Raw genomic sequence first — 17,693 nt, 5'->3', positions numbered from 1 at the left:
TAATGCCTTTGATAAGTGCCAAATGGAGTAGCTAAGGGTATTTTTTATATATATATGTGACACTAAGAAAGCATTTTGGGTGCCTTTTATTTGATTTTCTAACCTAGAAAAATAGCCATCCTGTGCGAATGATTCTGCCTTTGTTTTGGAATATCTACATATTATGCCCATATGGGTTCATTGTACTCCATCTTCACTGTCTCCACAGCTCAGTCTGTGCTTTGTCTTGAGGTAAGCTTGCAACCAGCTGTAACAGAAATAAATATTTACTTTTTTAGTTTTAACAGCTGTATTTCAAAATATAATAATTGCATTGGAAAAAATAAGAAGAGCATTTCCCTACTCTTATATCATGTCATGTATGAATGTTGTTCAGACAGGAACATGTCTGCAAGAAAAAATGAATCAACATCCCAGCCAAACCAGATTATTTTTTAACTTTCCTCTTTAGAGCCAATTTAAAATAAAGTCGACAAAAGTACAAAATGACCCAACTTTCATCTAGCTGCCATCTTTGCAGTATTTATGAAGTGTCTTTGTGTCAGTATGAGGAAATTGACTTTAAAATGTCAATTTAGATGGCAGTATATATGCTGTAGTCAGAGGTGGGGACCTGTGACCTTCCAGATGTTATTGGACTACAACACTCATCATCCCCAGCCAAGCTGGCAAATGGTCATAGATGATGGGAGTTGTAGATGAGCAACATCTGGAGAGCAGCAGGTTTGCTGTAGTTGGTTATCTTCAAACTTTGCATTGCATGAAGCTGGGCAGCAAATCTGCTTCTTATCCTAGGTATTGTTATCAATTTGGTGGCTCTTCTAGCATTATCTGATGTACTCCATTCCATTAAAAAGATGGAAGAAGAAGATAAAATATAGAAAGGAGCAGGATCCTGCTGCTTTGCTACTTTGTATTGTAACTTTAAGCTGGTGTAAACTTTGAGAACCATTGAAATTCTTGGTCATGATATTGTGTCAGGATACATCAGTCAAGCACGCTGTTCTGTCCTGGCTGCAATTGGTTTTTTTATTTTGTTTTAATAATTGTAACTATTTCATCATTTTTTTATATTTGGACAGTGTATTGTTCTGTCCTGGCTGCAATTGGTTTTTTTATTTTGTTTTAATAATTGTAACTATTTCATCATTTTTTATATTTGGACAGTGTATTGTTCTAGCCTGACCTGGGACCTTATGGTGAAGGGTGGATAAGAAATCTTTTAATAAAATTAATAGGGAGGTAGGAACTGTACATGTGGTTCACTGATTACTTCATACTTAAATTAATAGATGTAGGATGTCAGTTTAGATAAGCAAATCATTGGTGTCACATAGCTAAGCAACAGAGCTCACATATTTTCATCACAAGAATCCAATATTGCTCAACCAATCTACACCGACTCTGTCATTTGAAAGGCCTGAGTGGTAGGAAAGCTTTGTTTAACAAGACTTACATACCAAGATGGAGTGATGGTAACATTCAAAAGAAATACCTAAAGTAGAAAAAAAACACATTATTGTTCAACTTCTGACATAAGATAAAATAGTCATGTGGAGTCCCCATGCCAGCTATACAACCCATCAATGTCATTCCAGCCAAGCCTGGCTGGATACTGGTCTCCCAGGAGCCTGTCAGTGCCTCTACTCAGGTTGCTAGGAAGAGACCCACAGTGAATTCATTGTGAAATGCTTCCCTTCTGAAGATTAAAGCTTGCGGTACTGAAGCTCATTCAGATAATGGAAATAACGATAACAAGTATTATTGAGAATGGACCCTGAGTGTTTTACTGAACAAGTCATCAAATGCATAGCTACAATATGTGCACATTGACCTCTATTGATCTCATTGAACCTCAATTCCAGGTTAAAGTAACATTAGGAAGGGACTGTTTGTACAAATTTTATCATAATGGGACTTATTTTTATTTTATTTACATCCCACCTTTCCTCCCAGAAGCCCAAGGTGGTATGCTTGGTTCTCCTGTCCAGTTTTTCCCTCTCCAAACAACCTTGTTGTATTATTTTATTGTTGTTAGCTGCCCTGAGCCCGGCTTCAGCTGGGGAGGGCGGGATATAAATAAAAATTTATTTTAATTTATTATTATTATTGTAAGATAGGTTAGACTGAAATACAGCGACTGGCCCAAAATCACGCAGTGTGCTTCATGCCTGAGTGGTGAGTTGAACCCTAGACTTCCAGGGACATCATTGGGAAAAGAAAAGGCTAAGGAGTAAAGCCTACACAAATCTGGAGTGGAGTCCCCAAAACGGTTGGCTGGCATCTTGTACACCTCCTTCCTGCAACTCCTGCAGCCAAGCTGGTGCCAAATGAATTGCTCTGCTTTCCTTTTAGACCACATCAGCGATGCCAATAGGAGGGTCTTGTCATCTGGGCAGTGCAGGACCTTCATACACACTGCCCAGGCTTGCACCTTGGAGAGATCACTGTGGTGCTACTAATACAGCAAAAACAATGCTGGAGGCAGCAGTTATGAGCTACCAGTCTCTGCAGCAACAGCAGGAACTGTGATTCTCTGGTGGTTTGACTTCAACCCCAGTGGTGCACACCATTGTCTTTTGAGGCAGGTGGTTGCCTACAACAATTTGTTAGTTGAGAGCCAGTGTGGTGTAGTGGTTAAGAGCGATAGACTTGTAATCTGGGGAACCGGGTTCGTGTCTACGCTCCTCCACATGCAGCTGCTGGGTGACCTTGGGCTAGTCACACTTTGGAGAAGTCTCTCAGCCCCACTCACCTCACAGAGTGTTTGTTGTAGGGGAGGAAAGGAAAGGAGAATGTTAGCTGCTTTGAGACTCCTTCGGGTAGTGATAAAGCAGGATATCAAATCCAAACTCTTCTTCTAATACAGGGCAGTTTCTATGTGACTTACAATCATGTATACAAACATGCACTACTCTTTTTTTAAAAAATACACGCACCAATGGCTATCAAAATTTAACAGCAAATCAATACCTTAAACAACAGCAGCTGTAACAGAAAGCAAGCAAACAAAAAACTTATCAGCAGCCCACAGAGACACCGCTATAAAGTCTTAACACAGCTGGATCATATTCCATCAAACGCTTGGGGGAGGAAATTCTTTTCCTGGCACCAAAAAGATGGCAGTGTTTTGTTTTTAAAGTGAACATTGTTAGACTGAATTACATATTGGTAATAAGAAGACTTGTATTTACATTTCCTTTATTAGAAATAATGCACCTTCTTTGCTCACGTTATTTAATTTCTCAGTTTTAAAGAAAATACTTAGCTGGCATTACTGAAATTATTCCCAGCAATATTCTTGCTGCATGAGGAAAATAAGCTTTTTGGTGTTTACAGTGAATCTCACTACAATAAAACTGGGCTTGCATCCAGAATAAATATTATGCTCATCCAAATACCTCACATTATACAAAGGTACTGCATTCATTTGCATATCCATTTATCAATGTCATAGGTTTTAAGTTCAATACACTGGAATTGCATTTGACTTTTATCTTGTCTATCAGTGATTGCCTTTCATTAGAGAAGTGATGGGGCCTAATTTATATTTGGAATTATGTATTTCTGCAGTGCAAAGTGTTATTTGCATTCTGTTCTGCTTTGTAAAATGGCAAAAAGTCTGTCTGAATGCAACTGGACCTATTCATTTGATTTATTATGGGGGCAAAAGAGAACAGTTCTTATTATTTCTGGTTGATAGAAGACTCCAGTCTACTTAAAATTATCTTGCCAGCAAAGAAAATAGAAGCCTTCGAAATATGTTATTATTTCCATATAAGTCCTAATTAGCTGGCTGAAAGGGAAATGATTCTGAAAGCTCACTTCAGATCCACATATAACCAATACCTTCCATTGACAGTGCATTTCAAATGAAACGTTAAATTGTGATGAGTATGGGAAACAAATAAAAACATTTGCCTAATAGAAATTGGAGCATCCATTCTAAATAAGTTAGCATAATAGGATAGTGGTCATCATCATATTGGTGGGAAATGTTTAACGCATCTAACTTTTCAACAAATGTTTCCAATATAGTCAGTTTCTGTGTCACACATTAGAACAACCCCCCCCCCCAGATAGTGATGGACTCCAACTCCCATCAGCCCCAGTCAGCATGGCCAATGGTAAAGGGTAATGGGAGTTGTAGCCCAACAACTTCTGGAGTGCACCAGTTTGAGAAAAGATGCACTAGCAGGGAACATCACATTAAAATATAAGGCTTTGCAGACAGAAGCTAGCTTTGTTCTCAGTGTGTCTTGTTTGTGATATGATTCAGATGGGTCAAAACCTTCCCCTAACTCCAGACACCAATTGATTGGTTCACTAGGTTTATTTGTATGCCACTTTTCCACAGAGAGCTGTGCTCAAAGTGGCTTACAACAAACATTGACTTATCAAAATACAAAGCACTGTGATGGGGGGTGAGAAGTTAAAAAGGGTGAAATTTAAATAGGGCATGTAGGGCTGAGAAGGTTCACTTTCTAAAACCCTGGAGAACCACTGCCAGTTAGTGCATGCAGTTCTAAGCTAGATAGACCAATGATCTGTCACAGTGCAAGGCAACCTCCTAAATAAAAGAAAATCCCTTTCTATTTCTTCAGAATCATTCTTTTTCTGGAGTGTTTACTTTTAAGCCTGCAAAGCCCTCGGCTGAATTGCCATTCAGCCTCTGAAGCTAACTTTTTTTTTAATGAAGATTATCCACAAATATGATTTTGATGAGTGCACATGCATGCATACACACACTTACACATTTCCATTAGTTTCTGAGTCGAATGGCAGTTTGGTAATTCAGCAGCCTCCAAATTTTATTACTAGGATTTCGCTTCTAACAGTTTGATAATAGTGTCAAAAAAAAATGCTTTCACCCATATAAAGACATGTTCTTTAACATACCCTTAAGGGCTCGTTTTAAATGCAGCAGCTACTCTAAGCAATCTGAGATCCTTTAAAACTGCAATTACTTTCCACACACACAGGGGAGTATAAAGAATGTTAATTATTTTAACTAATCCTTAAAAGAATGATTATAGCACAGCAACCCAGGAAACAACAATATTTTCTGTGACCAGTGATTAAAAAAATAAAATGATAGAAAAATATTGGTGGTGTGCATATGCAAGCATCAAGATATGCAAAAAGGGGTTTTAAAAAATTATCCAAAATAGGGAAACTGCCGCCTTGCAGATGTTGTTGAATAACCAACACTGCCTGCCAGTATGTCCAATAAGTTGCAATCCAGCAATATCTGGAATGCCACAGGTTCCCTATTTATGCATCACATAATCTCAGCTCAGTTCCCTGAATGATGAGAAGTTCAAGGGATGCAGTGTGTACCCAAGTTTGGTTTTCCCTGCCATAAAATGTTTGGTTTAAACCCTGAAATCAAGACCAGTTGATTTCCACCCGCCCAGCCCCTTCTCCATGCAGCACATACACACAGAGCCCTAAATTCAGAGATTTCAGACTCCCCAACAAAATACTTCAGACATCTGCCAATATTTAAATCTCTTACAAAACATATAAGAACAATTGTAAAATGGAGCTAAAATAATGTAAGATCTGAAAATGCAGCTATTAGAATCCATGGCAGCAAAGATGTATTAATACACTTCAATCAACACAAAGCAAATCCATTGGGGCGGGGGAATAACTTACTACTTGGTAATCTGTTTTGGGCCGAAGTGAGTAGAATCCATCTTATTCCTGTGCTACAGATTTTTTCTTGAACACGTTTTTTTAAGGAAGACTGACTTTTTGGTATTTTTTCTCTAACAGACTGCTTGCTTTCTGATTATGCTTGGCAAGAACACAGTTGAATTTGTGCCCTTTGCCAGGGGAGTGAATTCATCATGAAGAAACCAATCAATCATATAAAAAAAGCCTTAATTGTGGGGTTTGTGCCATTTTACTGTCTATGCATTCTACAGGCCTCAGATTCAAAGACAGCCATTATCACGGTTTGAAAACATTTATTTTTAATGTTTTATTGGTGCCAAGACAGGCAAAAGTGATCCATGCATTTGTCAAAAGGTGAAAGGGATAAAGTATTTCCCAACACAACCTATTTTGTCTCATTTCTCATTTTCTGTTACGTTGCCTATGTATTATTTTAAATTCTCCTGCCATTTTCCATGCAACATCAAGGGTAGAAAAACTGTGTTCGTCTGCATTTTTGCTCCTTTATCCTCTTGCCTTCTCTCTTTGCTTCCCGCTTTGCATTCATAAGGTCCCATGTTTTATCTCTGGCTTGGAGAGACCACTATCAGTCAGTGTAGACAATACTGAGCGACAGTAGATGGACCAGCTGCATCCTTTGTTCCTCTCCGAATGCCTGCATTTGGAGACCAGCAATAATTGCTGAATTTCCTTGTTTAGGAGTCTAATTTGCAGGGTAAAAGTTCAGGAAGATTCCCCCTACTAATAAAAGCACCTTGTTGCTTGATGCTTCTGCAGCCTTCCCCAGCCCAATGGCCTCCAAATGTCAATATGTGACGCTTGTACAGCTTCTAAATAGCTGTTCAAAAATCACTGGCTGCATGGTTTATCATTATAGGAATGGAACTAGGTGAGCCACAAGCTCATGTGCTCTATTCTCCCCTAGCACGGGATCAGAAGTGTCAAATCCCATTTTTGACTAACCACAGTTTGTCTGAACCTGGACAAACTGTGGTTAGCTTTTACTTGATTGAAGCAAGCCAACTTCAAACAATGGTGAACATAACATAAGAAGAGCCCTGCTGGTTAGGATATGAAGATCCATCCAAACCAGGATTCCCCACAGTGGCGAGTAGGAAGCCCAAAAGCAAGATGTAGTAACCAGAGAGAAGAGACGGTGGAAGAAGATTGGAAGAAGTTTAAAGAATATTTGAAAAAATATGTTAATATTTAATTCTTAGAATAGCTTTGGAAGTTGATACAGGCTGTAGGGTTAGAAGTAGAAAATAGTGTATGTTAAAATAGTATTATTTGTAAGTGATAAAATGTGAAGATTTTTATGGTAAAAGTAAGTGTGATAAAAAATGGTTAAAAATTATGATATATGAAACTGCTAAAGATGAGGTAAAATGAAAATCAGATAGGGGGGACTTGGGGAAGCTCACCTAACAATGTTTAGAAAAAATAAGAATAAGACAAGAATTTGTTTGTATTGTTTGTATTTCTGTTTGTATTGTTTATTTGTGTTATAAAATGAATAAAAAAATTTTTTTGGGAAAAGCAAGATGTAGATCAGGCATACCCAAACTCGGCCCTCCAGCTGTTTTGGGACTACAGTTCCCATCATCCCTGACCACTGGTCCTGTTAGCTAGGGGGTGATGGGAGCTGTAGTCCCAAAACATCTGGAGGGCCAAGTTTGGGGATGTGTGATGTAGATGCAAGAAGCCTTCCCTGTTGATGTGCCATACCAACTGGGAATCAAAGGCATACTGCCTCTATACCTGGAAGTTCATATAGCCATCGTATTTCAGATGGCATGTCACAATCATGTTTTTGAATGGATTCTGCTGTTGTATGTCAAAGGCTCTCTGTTATTCTCCATGTAACTTATTCTCCACCTGCAAGCTTGCCCTCCGGGTGATCCAAGTTAAAACAATATAAAACAAATAAACAAAATAGTCTAAAGATGGGAGGATGAGCTGGCCAGTAGTGGAATTGATAAGATTTGGTATCATACACATCTTTAAAAGGTGAAACACAATTTTAATAAAAATCCATAAAGATATCCCATGGCCCTTAATTGTTTGCAAATGCTTATAATTTTCCAGGGGCTGTTTGTGGCTGCTTGATGACTGTAATATTCTCTAGGCTGTCTCCAGACTATCTTAAAGCTGTTTATTACTCATTTGGCTTCTTGCCAAGTTCCAACATACTCATTTACTTCACTCTGCCTCCATAAACATATAATTAATACAGTTTATCACTGAACTATTTCCTTGCATTAATTCATATTATTCTACCCAAAAAAAAAAATTAGCAAGATGCATATGCATTTTGCATTTTGCATTTTATTTGTTGCTGCTTTGACCTTTGTCACTGTCTTGCATTGTCTTTGGACAGTGTTTGTTTCTGTTGAAAGAGATGGCTGATCACAGCCAGACTCAGGTTTGGAGGAGCCCTAGGCAAACTCCCCTGCAAAGTTGGCTTCTTTCTGACATGGGTTGACTTAACTGGTAGTGCCAGCAATGCTATGATCACCCCTGAATGTATGATGCATCCTAAGCCTGCTGTTAATGTCTAGAATGCCATTCTAGTGTGGATTCAACATGGTGTTGCCATTGGGTCTGCTTGAATACCATTGATAAACTATGGTTGGTCAGGATGACAATGAGTTCAAATGAGCATTTGAGTCTTGCGTTCCGCTCAAGTATGCTTTCTTGAAACAAGCTATGGTTTGAGGTCAGCTTGTTTTCACTAACCACAGTTTAGAGTAACCAAAATTTGTAGGGTTCAGACAAACTATGGCTATATCAACAACTGAAGCAAAAGCTTCTAATGTTGCCCTTGCAGTTGTGCCAGAGGGCAAAAGGGGGATGGGTGGGAGACTTTGAAGATTGCCTGGGCTTGTTCTCATCACACTTTGCAAATTGTTGCAAATTCCTATTTGCTTTTATTCAGTTTTATTCAATTTTACTCCATCTTCAGCAATAACATAAGCCCATAGGAAGCTTACAAGCAGTACCAGTCAGTGGGGCACCTGACCTGTCACCGGAATCACTGTGGCTTGCTAGAAGCTAGAGAGGCAAGGCAGCAGTGATGAGATCAGCATGGTGCAAGCACAGTGGTGGAGCCAATCTGGTGTTCTTCCCAGTGCATTTGTGCCATGTTGGCATTACCGCTGCCTCACCCCTCTCCTGCCTGGCGAGCTAAAGTATTTTAATGAGGTTTTTTGTTGTTGTGCTTATACTGCCATACACTGTCCTGATATAAAAACTTCTATAAATTAGCTGACGTGAGACCAGTGATGGGAGGTCAGGTAGGCAACACCACCCCATAATTGTCTGTTGTTTACAACACAGAATACAAATAAAATAAAGTTGAGTTTTGTTTCTCATATTGTACTACATTCTGATCAGGAAGTTCAAGTGTGTCTTCAAGAGCTAGTGGAATGGCAATACAGATGAGGCCTCTCGTATTTCAGCAGGGAGGGCATTCCACTGGTGCCACCTTCCTTTGCTCAATGTGTATGTAACATGAATCTGACCCTGCAAAACAAGGAGTGAGAAAGAGTATGTCATATATACAATGAAAACTTTTGTTCTTGTTGTTGTTGTTTAGTCGTGTCCGACTCTTCATGACCCCATGGACCAGAGCACTCCAGGCACTCCTGTCTTCCACTGCCTCCCACAGTTTGGTCAAACTCATGCTGGCAGCTTCAAGAACACTGTCCAACCATCTCGTCCTCTGTCGTCCCCTTCTCCTTGTGCCCTCCATATTTCCCAACATCAGGGTCTTATCCAAGGAGTCTTCTCTTCTCATGAGGTGGCCAAAGTATTGGATCCTCAGCTTCATGATCTGCCCTTCCAGTCAGGGCTGATTTCCTTAAGAATGGATAGGTTTGATCTTCTTGCAGTCCATGGGACTCTCATGAGTCTCCTCCAGCACCATAATTCAAAAGCATCAATTCTTCGGCGATCAGCCTTCTTTATGGTCCAGCTCTCACTTCCATACATCACTACTGGAAAAACCATAGCTTTTACTATACAGACCTTTGTTGGCAAGGTGATGTCTCTGCTTTTTAGGATGCTGTCTAGGTTTGTCATTGCTTTTCTCCCAAGAAGCAGGTGTCTTTTAATTTCATGAAAACTTTTAGCCATTTCCAAAGACAGCTGGTTGACACAGTGCTGTTAAAATGAATGAACTTGAGTCGGGAGAATTTCTCTGAATCTCTAAGAGTTAAAACCATGAGCAGTAGAAGGTTTTATGGGTTGAATCGACAGTGTTAAAGCTCCACCAATAAAATCTCCCAAGATAAACTAACATTTAAGCACCATACTAAATAAACCCCATTATAAGCCAGCTTTCCCAGCACATAATGCAGAAGATGGTAGCACCATTTCAGAAGAGCTCAAACACATATGGTCTTCTACCAATGCTGGTTTTTGATGACCACATTCAAAATACTTAGGAGTATGTGAATGTCTATGTGCCTGTTTGGAAGACCTTTAAATGTGTCTGTGTATCCTGCTCTGATTTAGCACCTGGCACCATTTGAAACAGCTCACAGAAATAAAATAAATTTCCATCTGTCTTCTACTAGTAAGGAAGCTAGCTGTTTGAATAAAACAGAAGATGTACGTAGTATGTATCCGTTGCAGAGTCAATGGAAATAATTAGCATGAATTTTTTCCAGTGCTATGTGTGCTCCTTGAGAACTTAAGAAAAGCCCTGCTTGATCAGACCAAGGGCCCATCTAAGTAGCATCCTGTTCTCACAGTAGTAATTAGATCTCTATGGGAAATCCTGAAGTAGGCCTGAGTGCAACAGTGCTCTCCTTACTTGTGATCCATCCAATATGTACCATATTTTGGCATAAAGATATGCCCATGCCTGGAAATGAAGTCAATCTGCCCTTACATAGAATGTGACTATGAATTTGGTAAGAAGTAGTGTGTGTGCAGTTGGGACTAAAGATAGCTGCTTTTAGAATATCTCCAGAGCCCCAATTCTCCCTACAATACTTTATGTGAGACTTGGTGAGTCTCTTGTTCCTTCAATCTGAAAGTCTGGGACTCCTCTCATCATAAGATATCCTGGCAATATATAGAGTCCCAGTATCAAAGTGCATTGCCCTCTTAAACAGCTGTTATTCTTAGATGGACCATCTAGGTTTTTTCACCCAGACCCTGTTTACTTAGCTATATTTCTGTTGGTAACGTGTTCAGGGAATCTCCTTCGCTGTCTCTTGCTGTTGCCTCAAAGGTAAATAAATTCCGCTCTGGTAATCAAGTTCCTGCCGCTGTTGCTTCCTCTCCCATCACAGCCTGTCTGAGAATATGCTGGCAGAAGAAGCAGAGGCAGCCATCAGCCCCATCTATCACTGGCTGATTCCGTTTCCAGTCAAATTTCCAATCAAACTGGGGCGGGGTGGAGTGGTGTGGTGATTGGGTCTGGCTGACACCAGCTCCTAGCAACAACATTAGATCACCCACATGTGGGTGAGCTAAGGTTCAACTTCATCAGGACTCAGGCAGATTGTTCCACCTCCACCGTGTTCTACCTGCACTGTCAGAGGCAGTATGCCCTTTGCTGGTAATCACAAGTGAAGAGAGTGCAGGTTCCTTTGGTAATGTGTGCTGGGAATCTCCTTCAATGTCTCTTGCTGTTGCCTCAAAGGTCACATCTGGTTGGCCACTGTGAGAACAGGATGCTGGTCAAGATGGGACATTGGCTTGATATAGCAGGCTCTCCCCTTGTTCTTTTTGGGACTCACTCTGTGGTTTAGCTTCATACAAGTTTCCTCCAGTGCACACATTTTCAAGTGACCTCCCCCCCCCCCCTTTATGGCAAGAGGCGACCATTTTTGCTCATTATTTTAGCATTTCGTAGTTCTTCATATAAGTGAGATCCACTTTGGATCACTGCAGCTGAAGAAAGCAATTATTGTTACATTTCATTCTTTTTTTTTTAACATACTCAGTGCCTAGAGAAATTATTTTATTGGGTGCCTCATAAATATAACGAGTAAATAAAATAAATATACAATTCACAATAAAATTAAATTATGAAACATAATTGCTACAGTGCATGCTGCGGCTGGGAATGGGCCCTCGGTGGTTTGCAGATGGTGATCAAATTTATAAGTAAACAATCTCATGGAAATATGCACAGCAAGGTCTCCTTATTATCTACAGAATTTCTCTGAATCTATATGAACTATGCCTCCTCAATGTGCAGTTTGGTTCCAGAACGAAGGATTCCTGCTACTGCAGCTATTGCTGTGCAAAGAAGGATGACTGCAGTAGGCTCATAAAGCACTGTTGATAAGAATTTGGACAGCATCATTTGTTAATGCAACAGCTTTCCTCATCAGCAGTGGAAACAAAGCAGTCTTTTGCGTAAATCACCCAGGGAAAATTTTGAAGTGTGTTTCCCTTTAACTGAGTTACATGATATTTTCAGGAGTAGTATGAGAAGGAAAAATACGTCTTATGGTATATAAGGACATTTTTAAAAATGTATAGTTTGATGACGGATACTTGAATTACCCCATGCTCAGTGCGTAACTATGGATTTTCTGTTACTTACAGTTTTTTTGTTTTGTAGTTTCCCATTAAGTTTAGAAAAACCTGAGGAGACTGTGGCTGTGTTTTGTCATCCTTATCAGGGAGCATAGTCCTCCCCAGCCTTTCCTCCAAAGCTGGTCAAGTTCATTGTGAATGTAGACTTATCCATTTGGGAATCATGTACTCCTTTTTCTTAAGTTTGGATGAACACATTGCAAGCTCATGGTTGCTCATTTGCTGTCACTGGTGATAGATTGGAAGAAGCCCCAGCTTCCCCTTTGGATGGCTTAGACTTTAAACAGAAAAAAGAGCCATATGAAAAAACAGTGATTGATGACTCCCAACACTGCTGCAGTGCAAACACAAGGCCACAATCCGCCACAAGATTATCCAGCGCTTGCACATTTAAATAAACTCTTCTTGCACAGCTCTCATTTATTTCAGTGCAGCTTGCATCATAGAATTTTCCAGCAGGTATGTCCTAGGTTAATTATTATTTGTATCATGACCAGTGATTGATTAGTCCTCCCCGCAACCTTCATAAGTTGCCTTAGAATTAAGCACAGAGATTTTCCCCAAAAGTCAGAAATAGCTCAAGTTTCTTTTTATGAGTCCATTTGACTCTGGAAGTTAGATTGACATTGTAGCAGCCCTTGGAAAAATTACAACTCCCGTGGGCCACTGGGAACTGTCTCTCTTCCATTGGATTGAGTGCTGATCAGCTGGGCTGCACCAATATTTAAAAGGCAGGGGAGAGGAATTTGGAGGACTGGGTGAAGTGGGTGAATGCAAGAATGAGTGGACATTGGGGAATTACCCTGAGCCACAGAATAATTAGGGGACTTGTAAAGCTCATCTGAAAGACAAAGCGAGATTTACAAGCCCCTTTAGTTTATACTCACGTCACAGTTAGGTAAGCTTCATTGACGTGTCAAGCTAAGCTTTTTCAAACATGTGTGAGACTTTTAATCTCAGAGTTAGTCTCAGGGTTTGAGCCCCACATTGGGCGAAATATTTCTGCACTGCAAGGGGTTGGACTAGGTGACTCTCATTGTCCATTCCAGCTCTACGGTTCTATGTCAGGGCTAAATTTTTGGAAGAAAGCGAATGGAACAGCTGGTGGCGCATCAAAGATCAAAGCAGTTTCTAAGCAGTTTGGCATAGGCAGGATGACAAATTACTTAGACAAAGGAGTGAAAATGGAGCCAAAAGTTATATAAGACCAGATCAGACCCTATTTGGCTCCTTTGGTCACCTGATCCAAATATCCAAATCCATCTGAAACCATATATTGGAATCTGCCCAGCTTTATTTCCTAGACATAACCCATTTCTGAGCAGTAGAGAATGTTAAAAGGACTTTTCTGTCCGTTCTCCCTTGGCGTGTGGATTTGGGGGGAGGATATGACTTCAGGAAGGTGTTGCCTCGGGGGTCCAACCTCTAGTTCAGTGAGTTCCTGGACTGGACTGGGCTTTAGCTTGGGGTAATTACGGACTCAGAGCTGGCAGCTCTTCATCTTGCAACATTGACTGGGCTGAATACTCTGCCACCTTTCTTTTTGTGTTGGTATCCTGATTACACTTCATGACTAGGATCCTTAATCCTCTCCTTCTCCTAGCAGCATCAGAGAGAAGCATAGGCACCAATTATAGGGGGCCCTGGGGGCACTTTACATAAATTATCTTATTGTAATTCTTAAAATTGTTGTGTTAGAGGACACCTCCTCTATACCTATATCACAGATGTGAAGCTAAGATTAAGGCTACCAAGTGAATTCATGGCAGAGGTGAGATTGCACTCACCTCTGTCTGTAACTCTGCCTCTCAGCTATTGTCCTGCACCAATTCTCTTAAACACATTTAATTTACACTGAGTTGCAGCCCTTGAACTTGCTTTTTTTGGGGAGGGGAGGGACTTAAATTCTCCATCTGGGATATAGCTACCTAGATCATCATATACCACCTGGAGGTATTAGATAATCACAGTATTTTTACCTGAAAAGTTCTTCCAATATTGCTGATAACTCCTCAGGAGTGCAAGAATAGCCATGTACAGCTATATATTTCAAGGGTTAAAGCAGGAGCATATATTTTTTATGGTGCACTTAAAATCAGGCACATTTGTAGCAGTTCAGATAATTGTGTTGCTTCTTAAATTGGCCTTGAAGTGCCAAAAAGGCCTCTAACAGCACTGATTAGACTGAATTTAATTTCCCTGATTTAGACATTAAATAGGAGCTGCAATTAAGCATCACTATCTTTTGGAAGTATATTTTTAGAATGAGCATGCACTTTAGCAGCATTAAACCATTCTTCAATGTTTTGTGCTACTTCAAACTTCCTGAAGTATCTGTGGCTAAATACAGCAATTACATCCCTTGATTCCTAAAGAGAAGTCCACTCTTTCTCTTAGGCTTTAGTTCTTTATATTTTATTTTAACTCGGATATGCAGGTTGCAGAAAATCCATAATTTTCTAAACCCAGAAAGTGGAGTTCAATATTAAGCTTTCCCTATCATTCCACCTGTGGAAGCATTCTCGCTTGCCACATGGAACAATCCCCCTTTTCATCCCCCTGGATGCTGTTCTGTGGGTTCACTGAGCCAATGTTGGGGTGTACAGGGGCATAAGGGGAGGTGAAACCCTGATATGCAAGCAGGAGTCCTTGTGAGGGCTTCTACTGATGGGGCTGGTTAGGTGAATCCCACCCATCGTTTTCAAACTTTCCATCTTCAAGGAACCCTATCCAGATCCATTTGACTTTGGAGGAATTTCAAATTGTATTCTGGGCAAGGGGTTGCCATTGTGGTTTATCCATGAGGGTGGCCACAGCACTCACTAACAAAATATAGCTGTGCCCATAGATCGGTGACTCCTGTTCTAGGGTGTTTACTCTATGCAAGATACTAACTATAATTATGAGGTTTCTCTGTAACCTCATGTCAATTCACCTCCTTCCTGGAACTCTGGATTGTGTAGATTTGGGGAGGGTATGGGGGAGCCTGCACAGTTGCCTATTTTGATTCAACCCTTGGATGTTTCTGCCCTTTCCCTCCAAGACATTCCTTAGCCCGACGGCTTGTGAGGGGTCAACAGACATTGGAGACCCTCTTCCTACTTCTGGAAGTCTTTCCCCTAGAGGCAAGGTCTCTTGGGCTGATACTTGCTTTAGATAGCATACCTTCTCTCATAGTTAACATATGCAGTGGTACCTCGGGTTAAATACGCTTCAGGTTACATACACTTCAGGTTACAGACTCTGCTAACCCAGAAATAGTACCTCGGGGTAAGAACTTTGCTTCAGGATAAGAACAGAAATCGTGCTCTGGTGGTGCGGCGGCAGCAGGAGGCCCCATTAGCTAAGGTGGTGCTTCAGGTTAAGAACAGTTTCATGTTAAGAACGGACCTCCGGAATGAATTAAGTACTTAACCCGAGGTACCACTGTATGCAATTGTTGCTAAATTTTCATCTGAATAAAGTATTGTCTTTTTTATTTTAATGGCAGATGTGTTTTTGTTATAATGAGATTTCTAGGCTCAATCCAAATGAAATGAAATCACTTGTAGGTAGTTGTTTTTTTTTTTAAAAAAAATAACTTATTGCCCTCTTCTTTGCAGGAGTCACTTAATGAGAAATAGTTTTCAGAGCTCCATAAGGTTAGTCAGAATCTGGAACAATACGATGGGCAAAAGAGGACGGCAACCAGGGATAATTAAATACCCTTTAAAAATGGTTCTTTTCAAAATGAACCAGTGCCTAAAAATTCCTTCACACAAATTAGCACTTTAGGACATGTCACAAGCATAGCTAAGGAACGGTTCCAATGAATATTAAGTTAATGTGGCCTTCAGGGGGTGGTTGCTTGACATGAGGCAGAATACCTTTTTTCCCAGATAAGCCAAAATCGGTTTTGTCGTCTTTCTATATGCTAATTAGCATTTTGATGGGCTTTTGATGTTCCCAGATATCCGAGGAATACAAGAGTTTTTGGACAAAGTATCTCAGCAGGGAATGGATGTAGCACTGCAGAAAGTAGAGAACAACATCAATAAAATGATCACAGGGCTCTTTGCCACCTTGCGGATTGAAGAGCTGAACCGCTACCGGGATACACTGAGACGAGCCATTCTGGTAATGAACCCATCCACAGCCAAGTCTTTCATTGCAGAGGTAAGTGTAAGCACCAGTTGACTTCTATCTTCACCTTTAAACTCAGGTTTCTTTCTGGAATTATGTTTTGTTTTGATCAATGGCTTCTGTTCTTAGTTTTTGTTTCAAGAAATCTCTTTACACTTTATACTCACCCCTATATTTTTATTTAGATGTTTTAGCCCTCCATTTTTGTGGCATTCAGTTGATTGAGTGGCACTTAATTAAAATAAAAGAGAGTACCATCAGCCTTACAAGACACACAGTATGGAGCAAGGGATAGGGTAGAGGAGAGAAAGATATGGAGGGAGGGAGAGAGATATCTGATCTTTAAGGGTAGAACTAAATTGTGAGGTATAAGCAGTGCTCCCTCCCCCCCGAAAATGTGCCAGTGCACCTGTTGTTTGTAACAACAACAACAAAGATGTTGGTACTGTGTACCCCTTAGTACCCCCTGAAAAAAAGCACTGGGTATAGTGTGTATTTATATCAAGTTGGGGGCCAGGTGATCTACCTCTGAGCTACAGTGGCAGAACAGCTGCTTTACATGCACAAAGTCTCAGCATGTCCAGAAAAGGCTGGGAATGTTTCTTGTCTGAAACACTGGAGAGCTGTTGCAAGTCAATGCGGACAATACTGGATTTAATGGACCAGTGATCTGACTTACCTTCCTATGTTCCTTGCTGATGTTCTTGGATGGGTAGCAGTTAGTAGCTCTTTCTTCTCTGGTCTGCAGGTAGTGTTAGAGTGTTCTCTCCTGATAGAAGCACAGAATCATAGAATTATAGAGTTGGATGGGACTCAAGCATACCTGACAGATGGCCACCCAACATTTCAGGGCCCATGTTCTCCTGTGGCAAGAAACCAGAGTGTGCCACCTTCAGTTCTTCAGTCCCTGGCAACTTTCCACCATTTCCCCCATTTATTATCTTATTCATAATAAGCATAGATTTTTAAAAAGCAACAGTTCTAACATAACACATTATTTTGATGGAGTTTGTGTATGTTGTCATCCACAGGAGAATTTCCTTGTAATCTTAGGAGTAAAATATCCAGAAACCGTAAAATAATTTGCTTCAAAACTCATTAGCATTTATGGTTATTGTTTGGCTAATTACCTGCCTGTCTGATTTATTCCTTTACGTTTATTTCACTATTTTTAATTGATTGGCATATTTCTTTTTTAAATATCCTGGTAAGCTGATATTTTTTAAAAGTGGCCCCTTGAGAGTATGTGTCCACAGTCATCATTGTTTAATGAACCAGGGAGGGGGAGAAACACTAACCCTAGCCTTTTTAATTAGGAACAAAGTATT

General features: G+C 40.2%; 1 protein-coding gene across 7 annotated transcripts in view; it reads left to right on the top strand.

Annotated features, from left to right (window-relative positions):
* The window catches only part of GRID2 (glutamate ionotropic receptor delta type subunit 2), an 802,847-nt gene that overhangs the window by 438,440 nt on the left and 346,714 nt on the right, over positions 1 to 17,693 (top strand). For all 7 annotated transcript variants that reach the window (XR_014538421.1, XR_014538422.1, XR_014538423.1 and 4 more), the window contains exon 4: positions 16,193 to 16,398. Coding sequence is in view for 4 of the 7 variants with exons in the window: in XM_083571111.1 (XP_083427237.1) it covers positions 16,193 to 16,398 (206 nt within the window). In the remaining 3 variants the exon portion in view is untranslated. The remainder of the gene's footprint in view (positions 1 to 16,192; positions 16,399 to 17,693) is intronic.

The sequence above is a fragment of the Podarcis filfolensis genome, assembly GCF_964270895.1.
Source record: "Podarcis filfolensis genome assembly, chromosome: 9".
In the NCBI taxonomy this organism is placed as follows: domain Eukaryota; kingdom Metazoa; phylum Chordata; class Lepidosauria; order Squamata; family Lacertidae; genus Podarcis; species Podarcis filfolensis.
The sequence above is the reverse complement of the archived record's forward strand: the minus strand, read 5'-3'. Positions and strand labels throughout refer to the sequence as shown.